The sequence below is a fragment of the Ranitomeya imitator genome, chromosome 4 (genome assembly GCF_032444005.1).
Source record: "Ranitomeya imitator isolate aRanImi1 chromosome 4, aRanImi1.pri, whole genome shotgun sequence".
NCBI classification, from domain to species: domain Eukaryota; kingdom Metazoa; phylum Chordata; class Amphibia; order Anura; family Dendrobatidae; genus Ranitomeya; species Ranitomeya imitator.
Window position 1 is genome coordinate 202,705,940 of NC_091285.1, and position 21,322 is coordinate 202,727,261.

Sequence of the window (21,322 nt, forward strand, 5' to 3'; positions counted from 1 at the left end):
AAATGTTTTAAGCTATTTTTTCACAAAGGTTATACAAGGGTTCACGGTATTTGCAAGTACCGGTACTTTACATTGAGAAGATATCCTGGTGCACAGCTCTGAATGATGAAAACAAAGGCATACAGTTGTATCCATCACACACAACAATTGCATACCATGCCTCTCGATATGAGAAAGCTTACATTCACTGAAGATATGTGGTCAGTTCTCCAAGAGGTTTGGGGCAACCTGCCTCCTGAGGTCATTCAACAAACACTGGGTGCACGTGTACGCAGATCATGAGCAAAGCACCTTCTGCTGTTCCTGGAAGATCTCCTAGGGTTTTTGGACTATGTAGGTTACTACACAGAACTAAAGTTATCCAGATCTGAGAAAATGGTGACTTAGCCTTAAGAAAGGTGAGCAAAAAGATTTGCAGGGCGTTAGTCCAGCAGTCATATCAGTATTCTGTGGCCACCTGACCAGAGTCCTACAAACTTCCTTTTACTTGTTGGCAAACTCAGAACCTCTTCTGATTAGTAGGCCAGTGACATGCACATGAATTTTTTACCAGGCATAGGCTGTGTGCACACGTTGCAGATTTTTTGCGTTTTTTTTTTCGCTATAAAAACGCGGAAAAAACCCACATACATTAGGCATCCCATCATTTAAAATGCATTCCGCAATTTTTGTGCACATGATGCATCGCGGTAAAAAAAACGCAGCATGTTCATTAATTTTGCGGATTTTTTGCGGATTTCTCACTATATTATTGCATTGGGAACCTCCGGAAAAATCCGCCAAAAAAAAAAAAAAACGCACCAAAAACTCGAAACGCATGCGGATTTCTTGCAGAAAATGTCCTGTTTTGCTCAGGAAATTTCTGCAAGAAATCCTGAACGTGTGCACACAGCCTTACTAATCATAAGCAGAGCAGGGGATGTTGGCAAGGTAAGAGGTTCGCAAGGGTCTGGCCCTTTTTGTTAAACTCTAATTTTTAGGATGCTTTATGACCATAATAGTTCAACTCCTGTTTCAAGTGCCAAATTCAGTTCAGAAGGCAGAAAAGGGTTATAAACTCTACAATTAGATCAAATTCACCGATGAATTCTCAGTTCACTCATTCTGTAGCCAGCAATACACAGTGCAACATATGATGATATAAAAGATGTTATTTTTTTTAATGAAGCACAATTGTAAAAATTAGGTTCATCAAAAAAGAAAACCTGAAAATGTCCATATTTTAACCCCTCAATGGCGCACAATGTATTTTTCAATGGCAGGTTCTATTCGCAGTGTTCGGGTCAATGGAATTTCCCCTGACAGTATATACTAGAAGGAACGGTTACGTTGTGACACACCCCTTTGGAGCTTTCAAGTATGGTTTAAAGAGAACCTTTAATCAATTTTCTCATGTTGAACGAGACACCCAACGTAATAGTGGCTGCAAAGCATAATAAAATATATATATTTTTAAAATTTCGCAATGTTTGCTAAGTATTTAGCACTGAATGAGTTAACACCCACTTGGACCGAAAAGTTATCAGATAGTTTTCATCCTCCACCAAGACCAACATCTGCAAGTTTATTTTCAAAAAACATACGGATTGATCATTTAGATTGTGATCCCCAATGGGGACACTGATGCTGATGTCTAAAGCGCTGTGGAATTAATGGCGCTACTTAAGTCAGTAAAATAAATAAGATGTCTGTTGCCCACATGCAACTAGTACTCTGCAGTGAGATCAGGGCTGTCATTACACCTCACGCAGGAGCAGTCAGTTCTGGGCTACACCTGTGAGATGTCAGGGGACCCCGCTCTGATCTCACTCCAGAGCGATTTTAAGTTTCCCTGAGCATAACATGCTAGGGTTCACACTGCGTTACAGTAGCCCGTTCAACACATACGTTAAACGGGCTGCTGGAACGCAAGTGCCGACTTTGGCACATCGCTAGCGCAGATAGAGCATCTGCTAGCTCTATCTGCGCTAGCGGTGACGGACCCGGAAACGCTGCAGCCCGCGTCTCAGGGTCCGTCACTCAATGACGGCACATCCCTAGCGCACGCCCAATGTGGGCGTGCGCTAGCGATGCGTTCGACATTGCAGTCAATGGCGGCCGTAACGGACTACGTTACACCGCGTTTATGCCGCGGTGTAACGTAGTCCGTCTAACAGACAGCCAGGACGCAATGTGAGCCCAAGTGGTTACGGACATCTCCAGACAGGTAGTGTGGGCAGAGGCGCACTACATCAGCGGTGCTATGAGAGGAGGAGAGCTGACAGAAGGGTATTGGTTTTTATTTAAGTGAAAGCGCTGTCCTATTCTTATCTGAAACGAGTTGGTCATAAAGGATATTTAATCATGCAGGAGGATAGACCAGGACTGAGTCATTACATTTCAGACACTGAAAAGCCCACTTTAAGCTATGGGGGAGGGCATGTTCTTTCTTCCCTTTAAGTGTTGTCATTTGCTTATGTTTGGTCAGCACACCACCAGTGAAAACTGATTACACCCTTGGCATCAAAGACATTGCCCTGTCCTGGATTGCCTCATACCTTTCCGACCTCACATTTAGGCTAAGTGCACACGTTGCAGAATTGCCGCAGAAATTTCCGCAGCAATTCTGCAACTCCTGCAACGGGTATATCGCATGTGGAATTAGCATGCGTTTTCCTGCTAAACACTAGCATTTTCCAAGAGATCTGTAGCATCGCTTGGAAAACTGACAGGTTGGTCACACTTGTCAAACATAGTGTTTGACAAGCGTGACCAACTTTTTACTATTGATAGAGTGTTAAAAATAATTTAAAAAAAAATAAAAAAAATCATGATATTCTCACCGTCCGACGTCCCGTGCAGCTTTCCCGCTCCTAGCGATGCTCCGGTCCCAGTAATGCTTTGCGGCATGACCCCAGGTGACGTACGGTCTCACGAGATCGCACGTCACAGGTTATTTTCGCAATGCCTTACTGGGACCAGAGCGTCGCGAAGAGCAGGAAAGCTGAGCGGGACGCCGAAAGGTGAGAATATCATGATTTTTTATTTTAATTTTTTTTTTTTAACAATTATAAAGTACCAAGGGCTTGGAGGAGGGTCTCCTCTCCTCCACCCTAGGTACCATCCGCACACGATCCGCTTACTTCCCGCATGGTGGGCATAGCCCCATGCGGGAAGTAATAGATCAATGCATTCCACCCGTGGAAAAAAACACAGCAAGTGCACAAAAAATGAGGAATGCATTCTAAAAAATAGGATGCTTAATGTGAGTGGGGTTTTTTTTTGCGTTTTTATAGCGAAAAAACATGAACGTGTCCATACAGCCTTAGTGTTTCCCACTCCCACACTACTCATCCCGCCCTCTCTGTTGGGAGTCCCTCAAGGCTCTGTCCTAGGGCCCTACTTTTCTCCATCTATACCCTTGGCCTAGAACAACTCAAAGTCCCATGGCTTCCAGTACCACCTGTATGCGGATGACACTCAGATCTACCTCTGTGGCCCAGATGTCACCTCTCTGCTGTACAGAATCCCGGAGTGTCTATCAGCCATATCATCATTCTTCACCTCTCGCTTCCTAAAACTCAATGTAGACAAAACCGAACTCATCATTTTTCCTCCATCTCACGTATTCCCCCTACTTGATCTATCCATTACAATAAACGGCATCACGCTCTCTCCCGAAATTGAAATCCGCTGCCTCGGGGTAACTCGACTCTGCCCTATCCTTCAAACCACATGTCCAAACACTTGCCACCTCCTGTCGCCTCCAACTCAAACCCTTCCTCAGCCCAAAAAATCTACTAAAACTCTTGTGCATGTCCTCATCATTACCCGCCTCGATTACTGCAACACCCTCCCTCTGTGGCCTCCCCACTAACCCTCTTACACCACTCCAGTCCTTAACTCTGCTGCCCGACTAATCTACATCTCTCTTCGCTACCCCCCTGCTTCTCTCCTCTGCAAATCCCTCCACTGGCTCCCAATTCCCCACCGAATCCAGTTCAAACTACTAACACTGATCTACAAAGACATCCACAACCTGTCCCCTCCCTATATCTCTGAACTAATATCCCAATATCTTCCCTCACGTAATCTTCAATCCTCCCAAGACCTCCTACTCCCCTCCACACTTATTCGTTCCTCACACAACTGCCTCCAAGATTTCTCCTGAATAGCCCCCATCCTCTGGAATTCCACGCCTCAAAACGTCCGATTATCCACCACCCTCGGATCCTGCAGACGGAACCTGAAAACCCATCTCTTCAGGAAAGCCTACACCCTGCAATAACGATTCTGCCGCCTCAACACCACCCAAGCTGCCACCTCACCACCACCAGAGCTACCGCACCCCTGACCATCTGTCTCTTCCCCATTACCCCATAGAATGCAAGTCCGCAAGCACAGGGTCCTCTCCCCTCTGTACTAGTCTATAATTGTAAATTTGTTTTCTGTAAACGATATCTATAACTCTGTACGTAACCCCTTTCTCATGTACAGCACCATGGAATTAATGGTGCTATATAATTAAATAATAATAATACACCCATTTCGACTTACCAAAAGTTAACTCATTGGGTGCCAAATACTTTGACAAAATCTCTGCAACAAAAAGGGCAAAAAAAGCAAAACAAAAAAACCTGGATTTTTGGTTACTCACTGAAAAATCTGCTTCTCGGAGCCTTCATTGGGGGACACAGGAAACAATGGGTGTATGCTCTGCCACAAAGTCAGTCACTATGCAAGAAAAAAATTAGCTCCTCCCCAGCAGTGTACGCCCCATCAACTGGCACCAATTTAATCAGTTTAGCTTCATGTCAGCAGGAGGTGGACCTGGGTCTTTCATTAGATCCATATCTACCTTTATTTTTGCCATTTTCCAGTAATGATTTTCCCTTTTCCTTTTCAGAGGGTTCCCTCTTGTTTCCCTGGAGGGATACAGTGTGAAAAGTCACACTATAGTCCCACAAAGAGACAGTACAGCATGTAGTGATTCTGGCAGGACCACAGCCCCTAACACATCAAGAGAGCTCAGGTGATCCGAACATCGGTCGGTCCTGGCCCCCCACTTCTGCCAGCTCACCCACCAGTGCATGTCGGTGTCAGGAGTATCACAAACATCCCCCAATCTGGTGAGACTTGGAAGTCTGCTACATCAGCGTCATCTTCAGGGACAAAAGGTACCCCGTTTTCTTTTTTCGACAACTCTCCAGTCTCAGACAGTGCAGTGTCCGGTCAGGAGAGCATCTACGAGATATCAAGGATCTAATGTGACAATCTACTTTTTTTTTTTTATGTACTTATGTGTTTGGGTCTTTAATTATGTGTGTACCTGTGTTTTTTACTTTAACTGGCCATCATTTCTACTTCGTTTCACAGTATATATCCTCCATGCCGCACCCCCACTCTTGAACAGACCTATTTTCACTTAAGGCCTTGGCTTCAGTGCGGCCTAGCCGCTGTTTTCAGCTCCGCTCTCTCTCACTTATCGCGGGGGCTTTTTCTGAACACGCCCCCCTCTTTCTATAGCGTGGGAAGCTGTGCACGCTTTCTTCTCAGGAAGCTCACCTCTTCCTCCCAGCGGTCACGATTTTTCTGCTCAGCAGCACAGGAGACTCTCCGGCTGACTATCAGCATAGGAGCCTCTCCAGCCAGCGATTCTGAACCCTAAGCTATGCAGAACCCTGGGATCAGCTTCTGGAACCTCAGCTTTACTGTGGGGTAAGCTCTGCTTTGCAGGCTGACACTCCTCAGCAGTCTATTTTTTCTCCATCCTCTAACCTCTGGCATTTGTGAGTGAACGCGCTCTATCATGCCTAACTCATGGGAGAGCGTTCTCGTCCTCCGTTATTTACTAGTCTTGTCAAACACTGTTTGCTCTTGCTGTAAATGCAGACTCCCTCTTATCCCCTCTGTCAAGATTGCAGCAACAGCAATTCCTCCGCCCTTACTGCCCAGTAGTCATCCACTGCTCCCCGAGAGAGTGCCCATATACTCCCAGATTGGGCGTCTTCCCTTTCTCAATCCATTGCGGATCTAACCAAGTTGTCCCAGACCTTTGTATCAGCACTTGACAGATAGCTTATCCCTTCTTCCTCCTATTCCAGAGGATCCCGTAACCCTTCCCAACAGCCTCCTAAAAACACTAGCAATGGCATTAAGAGGGATAGGCAGGAGACTCACTCCAGTTCCTCCCCCACCTCGTCCCGCTGGATGGCTAGCTTCTGCCCTGTGGTATTCCCCAGAAACACCAGCTGTACAGGAGCCTGTCAGACCTGGATCCTAACAAGGCTTCTAACATGAGACACATAGTAGAGAGTCTTATTGCAGCAGTCAGACTCAATGATAAGTTCAACCCTTCAGAGCCCTCTGATTATGGAGTGTCCTTCAGATGTTCTAGGCGAACTCTTCGAGTTTCTGCCCCCCATAAGGAATTTGAGGGGGTAGTTCAAGAGACAGGGAAAATCCGACCAGACGCTTCCAAAGAGGGAAGCGATTAAATTTTGTATCCGTTTGCTTCAGAGCTTAAGGAACTTTGCCCGTCTCTCCGAGAGTAGACTCCCCAGTCTCCAGGCTGTCCACAAACAAGGTTCTTCCCCTTATAGCCAGGACATCACTTAAGGACCCCAATAACAGACTCATGGAGTCATTTGCCAAGTCAGCCTTTGAAGCTGCATGTTCTTCCTTATGCCTTGTCTTTGCCACCACATAGGTGTCAGTCTATTTCTGCATAGGCTAAGCAACTCCGTCAGGGCATCCTTGTGGGAGCCGCACCTGAAGAGTTAACCGACTTGGCAGACCAGATCTTACTATAGTGGCCACTGCCTCCTGTGCAGCTCAAGTATCCAGTAGCATTGAGGCCATCCGCAGAACCATGTGGCTACAGGCATGACAGGCCTCCAAAAAGTCTGCTTTTTCATGGATCAAGAATATTTAGATCCAAGATCGATCAGATCATAATGTAGGCTACAGGTGGAAAGAGTTCTTTCCTCCCTCAGGTTATATCTCAGCGCCCTCCACTCAAGTGCAAATTTTGTCCCTTTCAGCTGTTTCTTGTCAATAGAGGATTCCTCCAGTCAGAAGAGACAGCAGACACAGCAGGAAAGGAGAAGACCTTCCTTCAAGCAGATTCGCCTCCACATGTTTCTCTCCCGACAAGGAAGTCCTTTTGGGTGGAAGGTCGTCTTTGGTTTTAGGGACGCTTGGCTCCCCTTCGTCAAAGATGCATGGGTCAGAGGCGATATCATCAGGATACAAGATAGAGTTATATCATCTCAAGTCTATCCTCGAACTGGGAAAGCCGCTTTCCATTGGTGCGAGTCTAATCAGATCACACCTATTGCCTTCTCCCTTAAAGCACGATTAGATGCAGGACTTGAGGTCGGCTAGCTGAAAGGCCAAGCCTCAGCGTTATCTATTCTCTTCCAAAAGAACTTAGCTTCACGCTCTCAGGTCAGTACCTTTTCTCAGGAGAGGACTCATGTGGCTCCCCTGTATCGTCCGCCAGTGGATCCCTGTGACCTTAACCTGGTTCTGGAAGCTCTCAGATGTCCACCTTTTGAACCACTCAGAGAAGTCTCTCTGTCTTTCCTATCCTGGAAGGTGTTTTTCCTTGTGGCCATTACTTCCATCAGGCAGGTGACAGAAGTTGGCAGAGTTTGTTGCTATTCCTTCCTTATTCTACATCAGGATAAGGTAGTTTTGCAGCCAGTTCCCTCTTTCCTTCACAAGGTAGTGTTCGCCTTTCATATCAATGAGGACATCGTCCTTCCTTTCTACTGTCTTTCTCCAGTGCATCCCCTGGAGCGCTCTCTGAACAGATTGGACATGGTCAGGGTGATTCACATTTATCTTTCCAGAACCGCTGCCTTATGCAAGTCGATTTCTCTCTTTGTTTTTCCTGAGGAATCTCAGAGGCCTTCCGGCATCTAAGGCCATGATTGCTTGCTGGATCCAGGTGGCTATCTTGGAGGCATACCGGGTTAAGAATAGAACACCCCCCCTGGGATTAAGGCCCACTCTACCTGAGCGGTGGGTGCCGTTCGTCACAGCTCTGTAAGGCGGTGACATGGTCTTCTATTCACACATTTGCAAAGTTCTACAAAGTTCTACAAAGTTCATACCTACACCTCGGCTGATGTCAGCCTAGTTAGGAGAATTTTGCAAGCATCAGTGGCTAGTTCCCTGACCTGAATGGAGTTTGTATTAGTTTCCCTCCCCAATGACTGCTTTGCGACGCCCCATGGTTTCCTATATGCCCAAATGAAGCAATAGAGAAAACAGGATTTTTGGTTACTCACTGTAAAATCTGTTTCTTGGTGCCTTCATTGGGGGACACAGCACCCTCCCATGTTTCACAACTGTATTATTTTTTTCTATTGTTACAGTTTGGGGTTTTGTGGTATAATCTTTTATGTTGCTCTTCCTACTGCCTTCTCACTAACTGATTAACTTGGTGCCAGTTGGTGGGGCGCACACTGTGGGGGAGGAGCTCATTTTTGGGCATACCATCAGCCTCCTTGGGGCAGCAGCATACCCCCATGGTTCCCTATGTCCCCCAATGAAGCAATAGAGGGAAAAAAAATATTCTGCTTTGCAGCCACTATGACATAGTTTGTCCAGTTCAACATGAAAAATTTGGTGATAGGTCCTCTTTAACTTGGAACAACTGCATATGATTTTAGACTATATATCATACTAGCTATTGAACCCGTTCTACGCCCGGGTGGCGAGCATTTATATTGGTATATAGTCTCCATCCTGGTATGTGCTGCTCCATCCTGCGTCCCCATCCTGTCATGTGCTGCACCCATCCTGCATCCCCATCCTGTCATGTGCTGCACCCATCCTGCGTCCCCATCCTGCCATGTGCTGCTCCATCCTGCGTCCCCATCCTGTCATGTGCTGCACCCATCCTGCGTCCCCATCCTGTCATGTGCTGCACCCATCCTGCGTCCCCATCCTGTCATGTGCTGCACCCATCCTGCGTCCCCATCCTGTCATGTGCTGCACCCATCCTGCGTCCCCATCCTGTCATGTGCTGCACCCATCCTGCGTCCCCATCCTGTCATGTGCTGCACCCATCCTGCATCCCCATCCTGTCATGTGCTGCACCCATCCGGTCATGTGCTGCACTCATCCTGCGTCCCCATCCTGGTATGTGCTGCACCCATCCTGCGTCCCCATCCTGTCATGTGCTGCACCCATCCTGCGTCCCCATCCTGGTATGTGCTGCACCCATCCTGCGTCCCCATCCTGGTATGTGCTGCACCCATCCTGCGTCCCCATCCTGCGTCCCCATCCTGGTATGTGCTGCAGCCATCCTGCGTCCCCATCCTGTCATGTGCTGCACCCATCCTGCGTCCCCATCCTGGTATGTGCTGCACCCATCCTGCGTCCCCATCCTGGTATGTGCTGCAGCCATCCTGCGTCCCCATCCTGGTATGTGCTGCACCCATCCTGCGTCCCCATCCTGGTATGTGCTGCACCCATCCTGCGTCCCCATCCTGTCATGTGCTGCACCCATCCTGCGTCCCCATCCTGGTATGTGCTGCACCCATCCTGCGTCCCCATCCTGGTATGTGCTGCACCCATCCTGCGTCCCCATCCTGCGTCCCCATCCTGGTATGTGCTGCAGCCATCCTGCGTCCCCATCCTGTCATGTGCTGCACCCATCCTGCGTCCCTATCCTGGTATGTGCTGCACCCATCCTGCGTCCCCATCCTGGTATGTGCTGCACCCATCCTGCGTCCCCATCCTGGTATGTGCTGCACCCATCCTGCGTCCCCATCCTGGTATGTGCTGCACCCATCCTGCGTCCCCATCCTGTCATGTGCTGCACCCATCCGGGGGCCTGAGCAGGCGGGGACACCGGCACACTGTGGGGGTCAGGTGCCGGTATCGCCGCCAGCTCAGGCCCCCCAGCACTTACTATACTCACCTGTCTGTCCCGTTCCACCGCTGCGCGCCGCTATCTTCCCGGTCTCCTGGCTGTGACTGTTCAGTAAGAGGGCGGCGCCGGCGCGCATTAAGCGCGTCATCGCGCCCTCTGAACTGAAGGTCACAGGCCGAAGACCGGGACGATGGCGGCGCTCAGCGGTGGAACGCAGGACAGGTGAATATAGGCGATACTCCCCCTCCTGGCGGTCCCTGCTTCTCTGTTGGAGATCGCGGTGTGCGTTCAGTGTGAACGTATACCGCGATCTCCCGGGAGCGTCACTCTGTGAGGCCCAGACTGCGCCGGCGCTTGCGCCTGCGCAGTCTATAAAGGCTTTGGACAGAGTGACGCTCCCAGCGTTATATTATAGATATTACTATGTGGAGCAACCTCTTTCACTGGGTTTTGAGAATTGCCAACAAACTTTAATTATTCAAATTAGTGAAGTAGATGTGCGCATTGTATTCAAAACTTTTACACAACTGCTAAGAGGAGTGGTGGCTTGTTTTTTTATTTTCTTGTATCATTTTACTATTGTGTTGAAATCCTATTTGAATAAATTCAAGATTACCTAAAGATCAACTTTATAACCGATATTCTTAATGGATTTGGTACTTTGTCTACTATACACAGTATATCAAATATATTGCATAGTGACTTAAGGATGCATGATAAGCTCTCACTTCAATCTTACTTTGTGGTTGAAATATAAAAAATGTTTTAGCAGAATGTCAGTTCACGGGTTCCTACTCAGAAGTTGTAAATGCAATGACAAAGTTTAAAAACTTCCAGTATCTGGACTCTCGGGGTCAGGGACCTGCCCTAAAACAAGTGGAAATTTAACTAAATCATTTTTTTCCTGATCTAGCTTTAGAATGTTTCATAATCATTACCCAGATTGTAGCCTGTGGTATTTAACTTATTGAACTTTTAACACCTTGCTGTCTAATGAAGCGATAAATGTACTCCGCAAATGACTGCCTGGCATAAGAGGCACATATCTAAAAGTTACTGAATCTGAAAACCTGCTTATAAAAACAAAGTTAAACAATTCTGAGTATGGACATTACATGATGTTCAATGTAAGCTTGTTTATAATAATGTTTAGAAAAATTTGGTGAACAAGTAACATCTAGTTTAAGTGAAGTGATTACTTGTGGAAAAAAGCAAAAAAAGAAAAACAGGTCAAATTGAATTTTAGAAAAACCTTTGTACTCATTTCTAAGAAAAAGAGTTCTTCCCTTATGTGATAAAGGCTATTAAGAGTAATTTTCAGAAACTTCAGAACAGAAACATTTTGCATATAAATCTCATCTTTAAACACTGCTGACACTCCATAACCGTAGCCTTTTAGTCTGTTTAGCACTGCCACATAGACAACTATAAGACCCACCTTATAACATGTAACCCAGTTTTAGACATCAGTAAACAAAAAAATGCATTTCCTACTATTAAAACTTCTCTGGTAATGTACATGGTCAATAAAGTGCTCAGTGGAGCTTTATAGGGAGTCTATAGACCGGCTACCAGCCAGCTCCTGTTAGGGTTTCTCTGCAGCATTCACATTATGAAGACAGTGCTGCCTGCACACACACACAACGGGTACGCATGCATGGCAGACAAGCACACCGTGCTGGATGCACACATGGCAGACAAACATATTGTAAAAAAAAAAAAGGGGGAAAAAAAAAAAAAAAAGACTTTAATGCCCTGTGGCGTGGCAATGTTCCGGATCAAGCCAGAGAAAGGATTTGTTTTATCCGGAACGTTGTCACGCCACAGGGCATTAAAGTCCTTTTTTTTTTTTAGTTTCCACATCCTTTTGTGCGGTTACCTCTTTTTGTTTACTGTCTGGAAGGCCACTGGTATACTGGTTAGGGAAGCATGCACGCTTTAGGCCATGTTCACACTTTGCGGTTTATACCGCGGAACCACGGCGATTTTGCAGCTGCAGGTCCGCAGCAGTTTCCATAGCGTTTACAGTAACCTGTAAACCCTATGGAAACCGCAAACCGCTGTGCACATGCTGCGGGAAAAAACGCGCGGGAACGCAGCGGTTTACAACCCGCAGCGGTTTACAACCCGCAGCATGTCACTTCTTTGTGCAGAATCGCAGCGATTCTGCACCAATAGGAATGCATTGATCCGATTACTTCCCGCATGGGGCTGTGCCCACCATGCGGGAAGTAAGCGGATAATGTGCGGGTGGTACCCGGGGTGGAGGAGAGGAGACTCTCCTCCAGGCCCCGGGAACCATATTTGTGGGTAAAAAAAAAAAAAAAAAAAAAAAGAATTAAAATAAAAAATAAGCTATACTCACTCTCTGAAGTCTCAGTGCTGCACGCTGCAGTCTGGTCGCAGGGTTGCTGTGCGACCAGGACCTGCGGTGACGTCGCGGTCACATGACCGTGACGTCACGAAGGGTCCTTCTCGCACAGCATCTTTGGAACCGGACCGCCGCCTGCAGCGCCGAGGAGATCGGGACGTCAGAGGGTGAGTATATCATTATTTTATTATTTTTAACATTACTATTGATGCTGCATATTGCTGCATATGCAGCATCAATAGTAGGAGTAAAATCCCGCAGCGGAACCCGCAGGACAAAACGTGATAAATTTGCAGGGATAACCACAGCGGGTTTATCAAATCCGCTGCGGGAGAACCGTCAGGGACCCGACGCTATGTGTGAACATAGCCTTAAGGTATTTTTTCTGGATATCCATCTATATCTATCTATCTATCTATCTATCTATCTATCTATCTATCTATCTATCTGTCTATCTACACAGATATACATATATATATACACACACATATACATATATTAGAGATAGAGATATATATATTATATATATATATATATAAATATATATATATAAATAATCTGAGCATCCTCATAATCTGGCTTTTTGATTGGAGAGAGTAATACAGAATGAATAATAACACCCACAAGGACTTAATGAAAAATAATTGATTAATTGTCAAATACGCTGCCAATATCTCAGAAATATATATATATATTTCTGAGATATTGGCAGCGTATTTGACAACTAATCAATTGTTTTTCATTAAGCCCTCATGGGTGTTATTATTCATTCTGTATTACTCTCTCCAATCAAAAAGCCAGCAACACAGAGCAGAGAAACAACACGCCCCACAAAAGCTCAGACAATGCTTATCAGTGTGCGAAATGTAAGGACAGATGTTTCTGATCTCCTGGTCTAAAACCTTTTTCATGATTAGAAAGTGGAGCATCAATGTCTAAAGGTACCTTCACACTAGCAACTTTACAACGAGAACGACAACGATCCGTGACGTTGCAGCGTCCTGGATAGCGATCTCGTTGTGTTTAACACGCAGCAGCGATCTGGATCCCGCTGTGCCATCGCTGGTCGGAGCTAGAAGGCCAGAACTTTATTTGGTCGTCAGGTCGGCGTGTATCGTCATGTTTGACAGCAAAAGCAACGATGCCTGCAATGTTTTTACATGGAGCTAACAACCAGCGAGAACGATAAGTACGTCACTGGATCGCTCCTGCATCGTTCTGGTGTTGCCGTGTTTGGCGTCTCTATAGCGACCTAAACAGCGACACTACAGCGATCGGCTCGTTGTCTATATCGCTGCAGCGTCGCTTAATGTGACGGTACCTTTACACCTTCCAGATAAGATCAGGGTAGTCAGTGTGAAGGGAGGGGAGCAGACTCACATTACAAAACCTTGGATCAACTCTTGTCATAGCAAATGTCCGCTCTGCTGAGAAAAAGAAGATGTGTTTCAGGTTCTTTGAATCGAAATTACAAGAAAAGGCTTCTTAAAAGACCATGGCAATAGCAAAGTTCCTATGGCAAGATATAGTTCCGTTTCAAACACTCAAGGCGTCCTTTATCAAACTATGATTAGTTTGATAAAGGACGCCTTGAGTGTTTGAAACGTGTAACTATATCTTGCCATGTGAACTTTGCTATTGCCATGGTTTTTTTAAGAAGCATTTTCTAATAATTTTTTGGGATTCAAAAAAGCTGGAACACATCTCCTTTTTCTCATCAGTACTACACATGTGACCAAAAGAGTTCCGTGCTTCAGTAAGCCGTACGCCGCTGAGGATGAGCTGGTTCATTCTTTTCTCTTTTTCAGCTCGGCTGTACTGACATCTTGGCCATCCTTCCACACTGCCTTTCTGGAGATGAGAGCTAAACGTTGTCAGTAACACCACTTCTGTCTGATGTGCTAATTGCAATCGTTATGTAATGAAAGTCTGTTCTGCTTTCGCTGCAGCTCACACAGTAGTAGACTGTACTAAGATATGGTGTGGTGTGTTTTCTCTGGTGTCTGTTGTGCCTGTTTATGATTGGGCTACATCATACAGGGGAAATAAGTACAGCTCACTTGTACTTAACGAAAATTAGTTCACTAGGTGCCAAATACTTTGATAATATCTCAGCACCGTAGAGGAAAAATTAAGTTTTATTCTGCTCTGCAGCCACTTTTACATCGGGTGTCCAGTTCCAACATGAAAAATTTGTTGAAACGTCCTCTTTAAGCTGTTACACCTCAGTTCAGAATTTGTTTTGTGCAGGCAAGACAGCAAAATAGGGTAACTAATAGCGTTGAGTGAACGTGCTGGGATAAGGTGTTATCCGAGCACGCTCATGTGCTAACAGAGTATTTTCGGTGTGTTCGAATACTATGTTTGAGTCGCTGTGGCTTCATGTCTCACAGATGTGTGACAGCACATCACATGAAGGGATTGCCGGTTTGTTACTAGAACATATTTGTCCAGCACGCGGAAGATACTGTGTTAGCATATGAGCATGCTCTGATAACGCCTTATCCCAGCACGCTCACTCAACACTAGTAATTAACTTTTACAATATTTCTGCAATTCACATATCCGGTTTTAAAATGGAAAACAATAAGTTAGATACTCTAAGTGTGAATTCTAATGCTGCACAGGTTGCAGAAATTTTTGTGACTCAAAATCCGTTCTATTCATCTGAATGTGACGGCTTCTGATGAATAGAACAGTTGTAGAACTTCCAGGAACAAAATCTGCAGTATGTGAATTCATCCCAACTATAAATGGATTAATTGTCACTAACAATTTTTAAGTTACTTTATCAGGAGCCTTTGATCCGTCCCTTTGTTTCGTGCACCAATCTGCCAATGCACACTTTTAATTGAAAAATCTTGCTGTTCTGCTGACAGCACTAGGGCAGCTAAACCTTAAAAATCTTCCACTTTGTCTGCTTTATAATATGAAAACAGAACTTTTTCCTTAATTTATACAGAGAGACGAAACATTAAATGTTGGCTAAGTGTCCCTACAGGGCTTCCGCTGGTGATCTCCTTTCAGGCAAGTAAAAACATTACATTAGGCTCTGTGCAGTAACCTAAGAGTCAATGTGCACCCAGACAGAGCTAGAGTAGTAAATGTGAAATATATAGTGCTATTAATATATATAGTAAGTTATTTGGACCATGTCCAAGCTTGGTTATAAAACCATAGGGATTATCAATGCAGAATGTTTTAACACAAACTTACCTTTTCTTTCTGTTCTAGAATATGAGACACAGTGGCTGTCATGCAAAGTAAAATCTGCAGTATCTTGGGTAAGTAAGGGCTGATCAGGTGACCTAAATGTTTAAGAACAACCTCCAAACTATTGTACAAACTGTGCTGTCGTCCAAGAGGAAGAACCTTAGAGAGGTCCATCAGTTCTACCGACTGCTGCACCAAAGCCAGACAGCTTCCTACAAAGAAAAAAATGAATAGGACGTCAGCAAAGAAAACAGAAAAAGAGAAAATGGCATTCCAGCCTGGCGTAAAGCAATGTCACACCAGCTGTAGGTGTGTATTAATGTGACAACTATTCTACTAAACATGATCCCATTCTTTGGCAGGCTGTTTGTTTCTAATATAGAAATGGCCTTTGAGCGACTTTACATCCTTTTCCACTTCAAAACTTGTAGTATGGAAAAGATACGAAGCACATTCAAACCCAGTGTATTTTATATATGACTCCCTTACATATGACCTACTAGAGGCAGCCATTAGAAAAGGGAGTTCCCAAAACACGGACTAAAAGGCAGAGCTGAGAGCCACCAAAGCTTCACCTGAATGGCCACAAAGTCATATTACATAATCTATAACAGTGGTGGTGAATGTATGGCACACGTGCCAAAAGTGGCACACAAAGCCCTCCCGGTGGGCACACGTGCCATCTCCACAAAACTAGCGTCACCATCACTCTCCTCAGCTCACTTGCCATCTCCCTTCATCACTAGTGCAGAGGCCACTTTCCTCTGCACGCGCGCCGTCCCATCATGCTGCATGCCGTCACATCAGTTTGCGCATGTGCTGAGTAGGGGGCTGAGGAGAGTGGCGGCGCTATTGCTGAGGAGATGGCGCCCATGCCCACAGGTAGGATTGTAATATATGAAGAGACCAGATCAGAGTTGGAACGGGCAAAGGTGAGCAGTAATTTTTTTTTTTTTTTTGTGAGGCCATTATACAGTATGGAGCATCATTAGTGGCCACTATACAGCATGGAGCATCATGTGTGGCCATTATACAATATGGAGCATCATGTGAGGCCATTATACACTATGGAGCATCATGTGGGGCCATTATACAATATGGAGCATCATGTGTGGCCATTATACAACATGGAGCATCATATGTGGCCATTATACAATATGGAGCATCATGTGGGGCCATTATACAATATGGAGCATCATGTGAGGCCATTATACGATATGGAGCATCATGTGGGGCCATTATACTGCATAGAGCATCATGTGGGGCCATTATACTGCATGGAGCATCATGTGGGGCAATTATACTGCATGGAGCATCATGTGGGGCCATTATACTGCATGGAGCATCATGTGGGGCCATTATACTGCATGGAGCATCATGTGGGGCCATTATACTGCATGGAGCATCATGTGGGGCCATTATACTGCATGGAGCATCATGTGGGGCCATTATACTGCATGGAGCATCATGTGGGGCCATTATACTGCATGGAGCATCATGTGGGGCCATTATACTGCATGGAGCATCATGTGGGGCCATTATACAGCATGGAGCATCATGTGGGGCCATTATACTGAATGGAGCATCATGTGGGGCAATTATACTGTATGGAGCAGTATGTGGGTGGGGCCATTATACAGTATAGAGCACTATGTGGGGCCATTATACAGTATGGAGCACTATGTGGGGCCATATTACAGTATGGAGCACTATGTGGGGCCATATTACAGTATGGAGCACTATGTGGGGCCATTATTTTGTATGGAGCACGATGTGGGGCCATTATTCTGTATGGAGCACTATGTGGAACCATTATACAGTGTGGAGCATCTTGTTGGGTCACTATCCAGCATGGAGCACTATGTAGGCACATTATACTATATGGAGCACTGTGTGACGCCATTATACAGTATGGAGCACTAGGTGGTGCCATTATGCAGTATGGGGCATCATGAAGGCCATAATACAGTATGGAGCATCATATAGAGCCATTATACAATTTGGAGCATCATGTGGGGGCCATTATAATCTATGGAGCACCATGTGGAGCCATTAAATAAACGTGGAGCACCATGTGGGGCCTTTATATATTATGAAGCACTATGTGGGGCCATTATACAGTATTCTTTATATATTTAAATTATGCCATTGGGCTATATGCTTTTTACAGTTCCAACATAACATATTATACTGTATTATTCCACTATAATTACAACAGTTAATAGTTGGCAATTTGCAATAAATAAGTGGGTTTTGGCTTGCAGTTTCGGCACCCGCTTTCTAAAAGGTTGACCATCACTAGTCTATGTCTGTCTTCCCCTGAAAATAACAGGCCGCTGCCAGATATACAATGGGTACACGATAACAGGTCAAGGAAATATTTACATGCAGTGAACCATATCATACCATCCTTCAGATGTTTTACTGGCTCATACAGAAGATCTAGGAACATCCGGATCTCTTCAGACTGGGAACCAGCTAAGAAACGGAGAACAATTGACATTCGTGTGCTAGACGCAGACTTGCCCTGCGTTTTCCTGCCCGTTTTGCTTCTCATGCGCCCATATAATATTCTATAAAAGGGAGAAAGATAAGTCAGAAATGAGTATGTGTATGTGTGATATATATTATATATATATATATATATATATATATATATATATATATATATATATTAATTATTCGATCCCTTGCTGATTTTGTAAGTTTACCCACTGACCAAGACATGAACAGTCTATAATTTTAAGGGTAGGTTAATTTTAACATTGAGAGATAGAATATCAAAAATAAAATCCAGAAATTATATAATTTTTTTGCATTTTGCAGTGAGAAATAAGTATTTGATCCCTCTGGCAAACAAGACTTAATACTTGGTGGCAAAACCCTTGTTGGCAAGCACAGCAGTCTGATTTTTTTTTTGTAGTTGATTATGAGGTTTGCGCACACATCAGGAGGAATTTTGGTCCACTCCTCTTTGCAGATCATCTCTAAATCATTTAAGATTTTGAGGCTGTCACTTGGCAACTCGGAGCTGCAACTTCCTCCATAAGTTTTCTATGGTATTAAGGTCTGGAGACTGGCTAGGCCACTACATGACCTTAATGTGCTTCTTTTTGAGTCACTCCTTTGTTGCCTTGGGTCATTGTCTTGCTGGAAGACTCAGCCACGACCCATTTTTAATGTCCTGGCTGAGGGAAGGAGGTTGTCACTCAGGATTTTACGGTACATGGCTCCATCCATTCTCCCATTGATGCGGTGAAGTAGTCCTGTACCGTTAAGCAGAGGAACACCCAAAACAATGTTTCCACCTCCATGCTTGACAGTGGGGACGGTGTTCTTTGGGTTATAGGCAGCATTTCTCTCCCTCCAAACACGGCGAGATGAGTTAATGCCAAAAGACCTCAATTTCTGCCTCATCTGACCACAGTACCTTCTCTCAATCACTCACAGAATCATCAAGGTGTTCATTGGCAAACTTCACACGGGCCTGCACATGTGCCTTCTTGAGCAGGGGGACCTTGAATGGCACTGCAGGATTTTAAACCTTTATGGCGTAATGTGATAGCAATGGATTTCTCGGTGACTGTGGCCCCAACTGCCTTGAGATCATTATCAAGTCCCCCCCCCCCCCCCGTGTAGTTTTAGGCTGATCTCTCACATTCCTCATGATCAAGGATACCCCATGTGGTGAGATTTTTGCATGGTGCCCCAGATTGATGTCGATTGACAGTCATTGTATTTCTTCCATTTTCTTACTATTGCACCAATAGTTGTCTCCTTCTCACCCAGAGTCTTACGTATGGTTTTGTAGCCCATTCCAGCTTTGTAGAGGTCTATGATCTTTTGTCCCTGACATCCTTAAGCCCATGTTGTAGAGGTAAGAGTCTGACTGACTAATTGAGTCTGTGGACAGGATTCTTTTATACAGGTGACTATGCAAGACAACGGTCTTTAATGCAGGTAACGAGTTGATTAGGAACGTTTAACCGGTCCATAGACTCTAGAACTCTTAATGGTTGGTAGGGGATCAAATAGGGATTTTTGTGTACTCACCGTAAAATCCTTTTCTCCGAGCCATTCATTGGGGGACACAGACCATGGGTGTATGCTGCTGCCACCAGGAGGCTGACACTAAGTAACACAAAGAAAGTTAGCTCCTCCCCTGCAGTATACACCCTCCTGCTGGCCCCCAGCTAACCAGTTCGGTGCAAAAGCAGTAGGAGATCAATAGCAACATATAAACGTATAGCATGTCACATTATATAAGAGAGTATAAAAATATCAAAAGATAAAAACAAAGCATAAGCTAAGGGCGGGAGCTGTGTCCCCCAATGAATGGCTCGGAGAAAAGGATTTTACGGTGAGTACACAAAAATCCCTATTTCTCCTTCGCCTCATTGGGGGACACAGACCATGGGACGTCCCAAAGCAGTCCCTGGGTGGGGACATCATCAGATCAGGCCGTGTAACCGCTACTTACAAGTGCGCCACCGCGGCCTGCAAGGTCCGCCTGCCCCGACTCACATCTGTGGAAGTATGTGAATAAAAGTGCTTCAAGAATGTATGCGGACTGGAGGAGTTCACAAGCTTGCGGTCGTGCTTGCCGAAGTCTGGAACCTAGAGCCCTCAGACAGGGAGATAGGCTGACATCTAGCTCGGAAGGACTCCTGGATGGAGAAAACAATCTACCAGGCTAACCTGGCCGAAGAAACGGCTAGACCCTTCCTGCGACTGTCAGGAAGCCTACTTACCATCGAGAAAGCCAAGTAAAGCGTCCAACCCTTGGCAGGACGCCATTCTCGATACGTACCCACTCAAAGCACTCACTCCTTCCAGGTTATAGAGGATCCCTTCCGAGGTGTGTGGATCGGAGCCGAAAGAGATGAGAGAACGATTCCCCTGCAACAGTGGGAATACAATACCACCTTGGCAATGAGGGAAGGGGGATGTCCTGAGGGCAACCCTGCCTTTAGGTAATAAGGAAAAAAGACAAAGAACAGAACGTCGAGTTCCGAAGACTCATCAGGAGTACAAGAACGCAAAGAAAGAAGGGAAGAGACCTTCCCTGATAGTGAAGGCTGTCCGAGTCCAAAAAAGGAGTCCACTGTAAAAAGCCGAGGATCATTAGGGTCCCACGGATCTAACGGTACGCGGTAGGGAAGAACTACAGGTTAAGGCTCCCTGCAAGAAAGTCCATCTTCCCAGATTTGTCGCAATAAGACGGAAAACTAGAAGAACAGCAAGCGAGAAAAACCCTGACATGGTCAGTGCGGTTCTCCCGGGATCCCTGGAGCCCTTCCTGCTTCCGAAAAGATCTCAGAAGAAGTAGAAGAGGAGTTATAGAAATTGGTCCCATGGAAGAGTGGAGCATGCACTGCGATGGTCTTGAAAGTCAAGGCCAAACCATGAACCGGAGCACATAGGCGTTCAGCTTGGACGCCATCTGACCTACATCTGGAGAAGTCTAGTGAAGGCAGATCCGATGGAAGACTTCCGAATGAAGTTCCCACTCACTAGAGGAGGAACCCTGATGGCTGAACATGTGTGCTGCCCAGAGCACTACTCCAGGGATATGTACTGGTGAGATCCCTGAATGAAAGATCTCGGCTCGTCAGAGAGAGAGAGGTGCCTGGGCCATGGCGCTTGACTGTGGGTAAACCGAAGACCCGCCTAAAGTCAATGGGCCTGCTGCAGGATTAGACGTACCGTTCAGAACTCCAGGGAAAAGATCGGAAGAAGACTGGCCTTGGAATTCCCCAATGACCATTGGACCAGGAGAAGGCTCTGGGAGAGGAAGGAGCTCAGAGAATACTCTTTGAAAGCCTGATAGATCTGCAGAAAAAAAGGGCGCAGCGAAGGAAACTGCTTCC

General features: G+C 45.6%; 1 protein-coding gene across 1 annotated transcript in view; it reads right to left on the minus strand.

Annotated features, from left to right (window-relative positions):
• UTP20 (UTP20 small subunit processome component) overlaps positions 1-21,322 on the minus strand; it is a 183,391-nt gene that overhangs the window by 70,482 nt on the left and 91,587 nt on the right. Inside the window, exons 26-27 of the mRNA XM_069764293.1 lie at positions 17,859-18,025; positions 15,456-15,664 (exon numbers count right to left, since the gene is read on the minus strand). Coding sequence (XP_069620394.1) covers positions 15,456-15,664; positions 17,859-18,025 — 376 coding nt within the window. The remainder of the gene's footprint in view (positions 1-15,455; positions 15,665-17,858; positions 18,026-21,322) is intronic.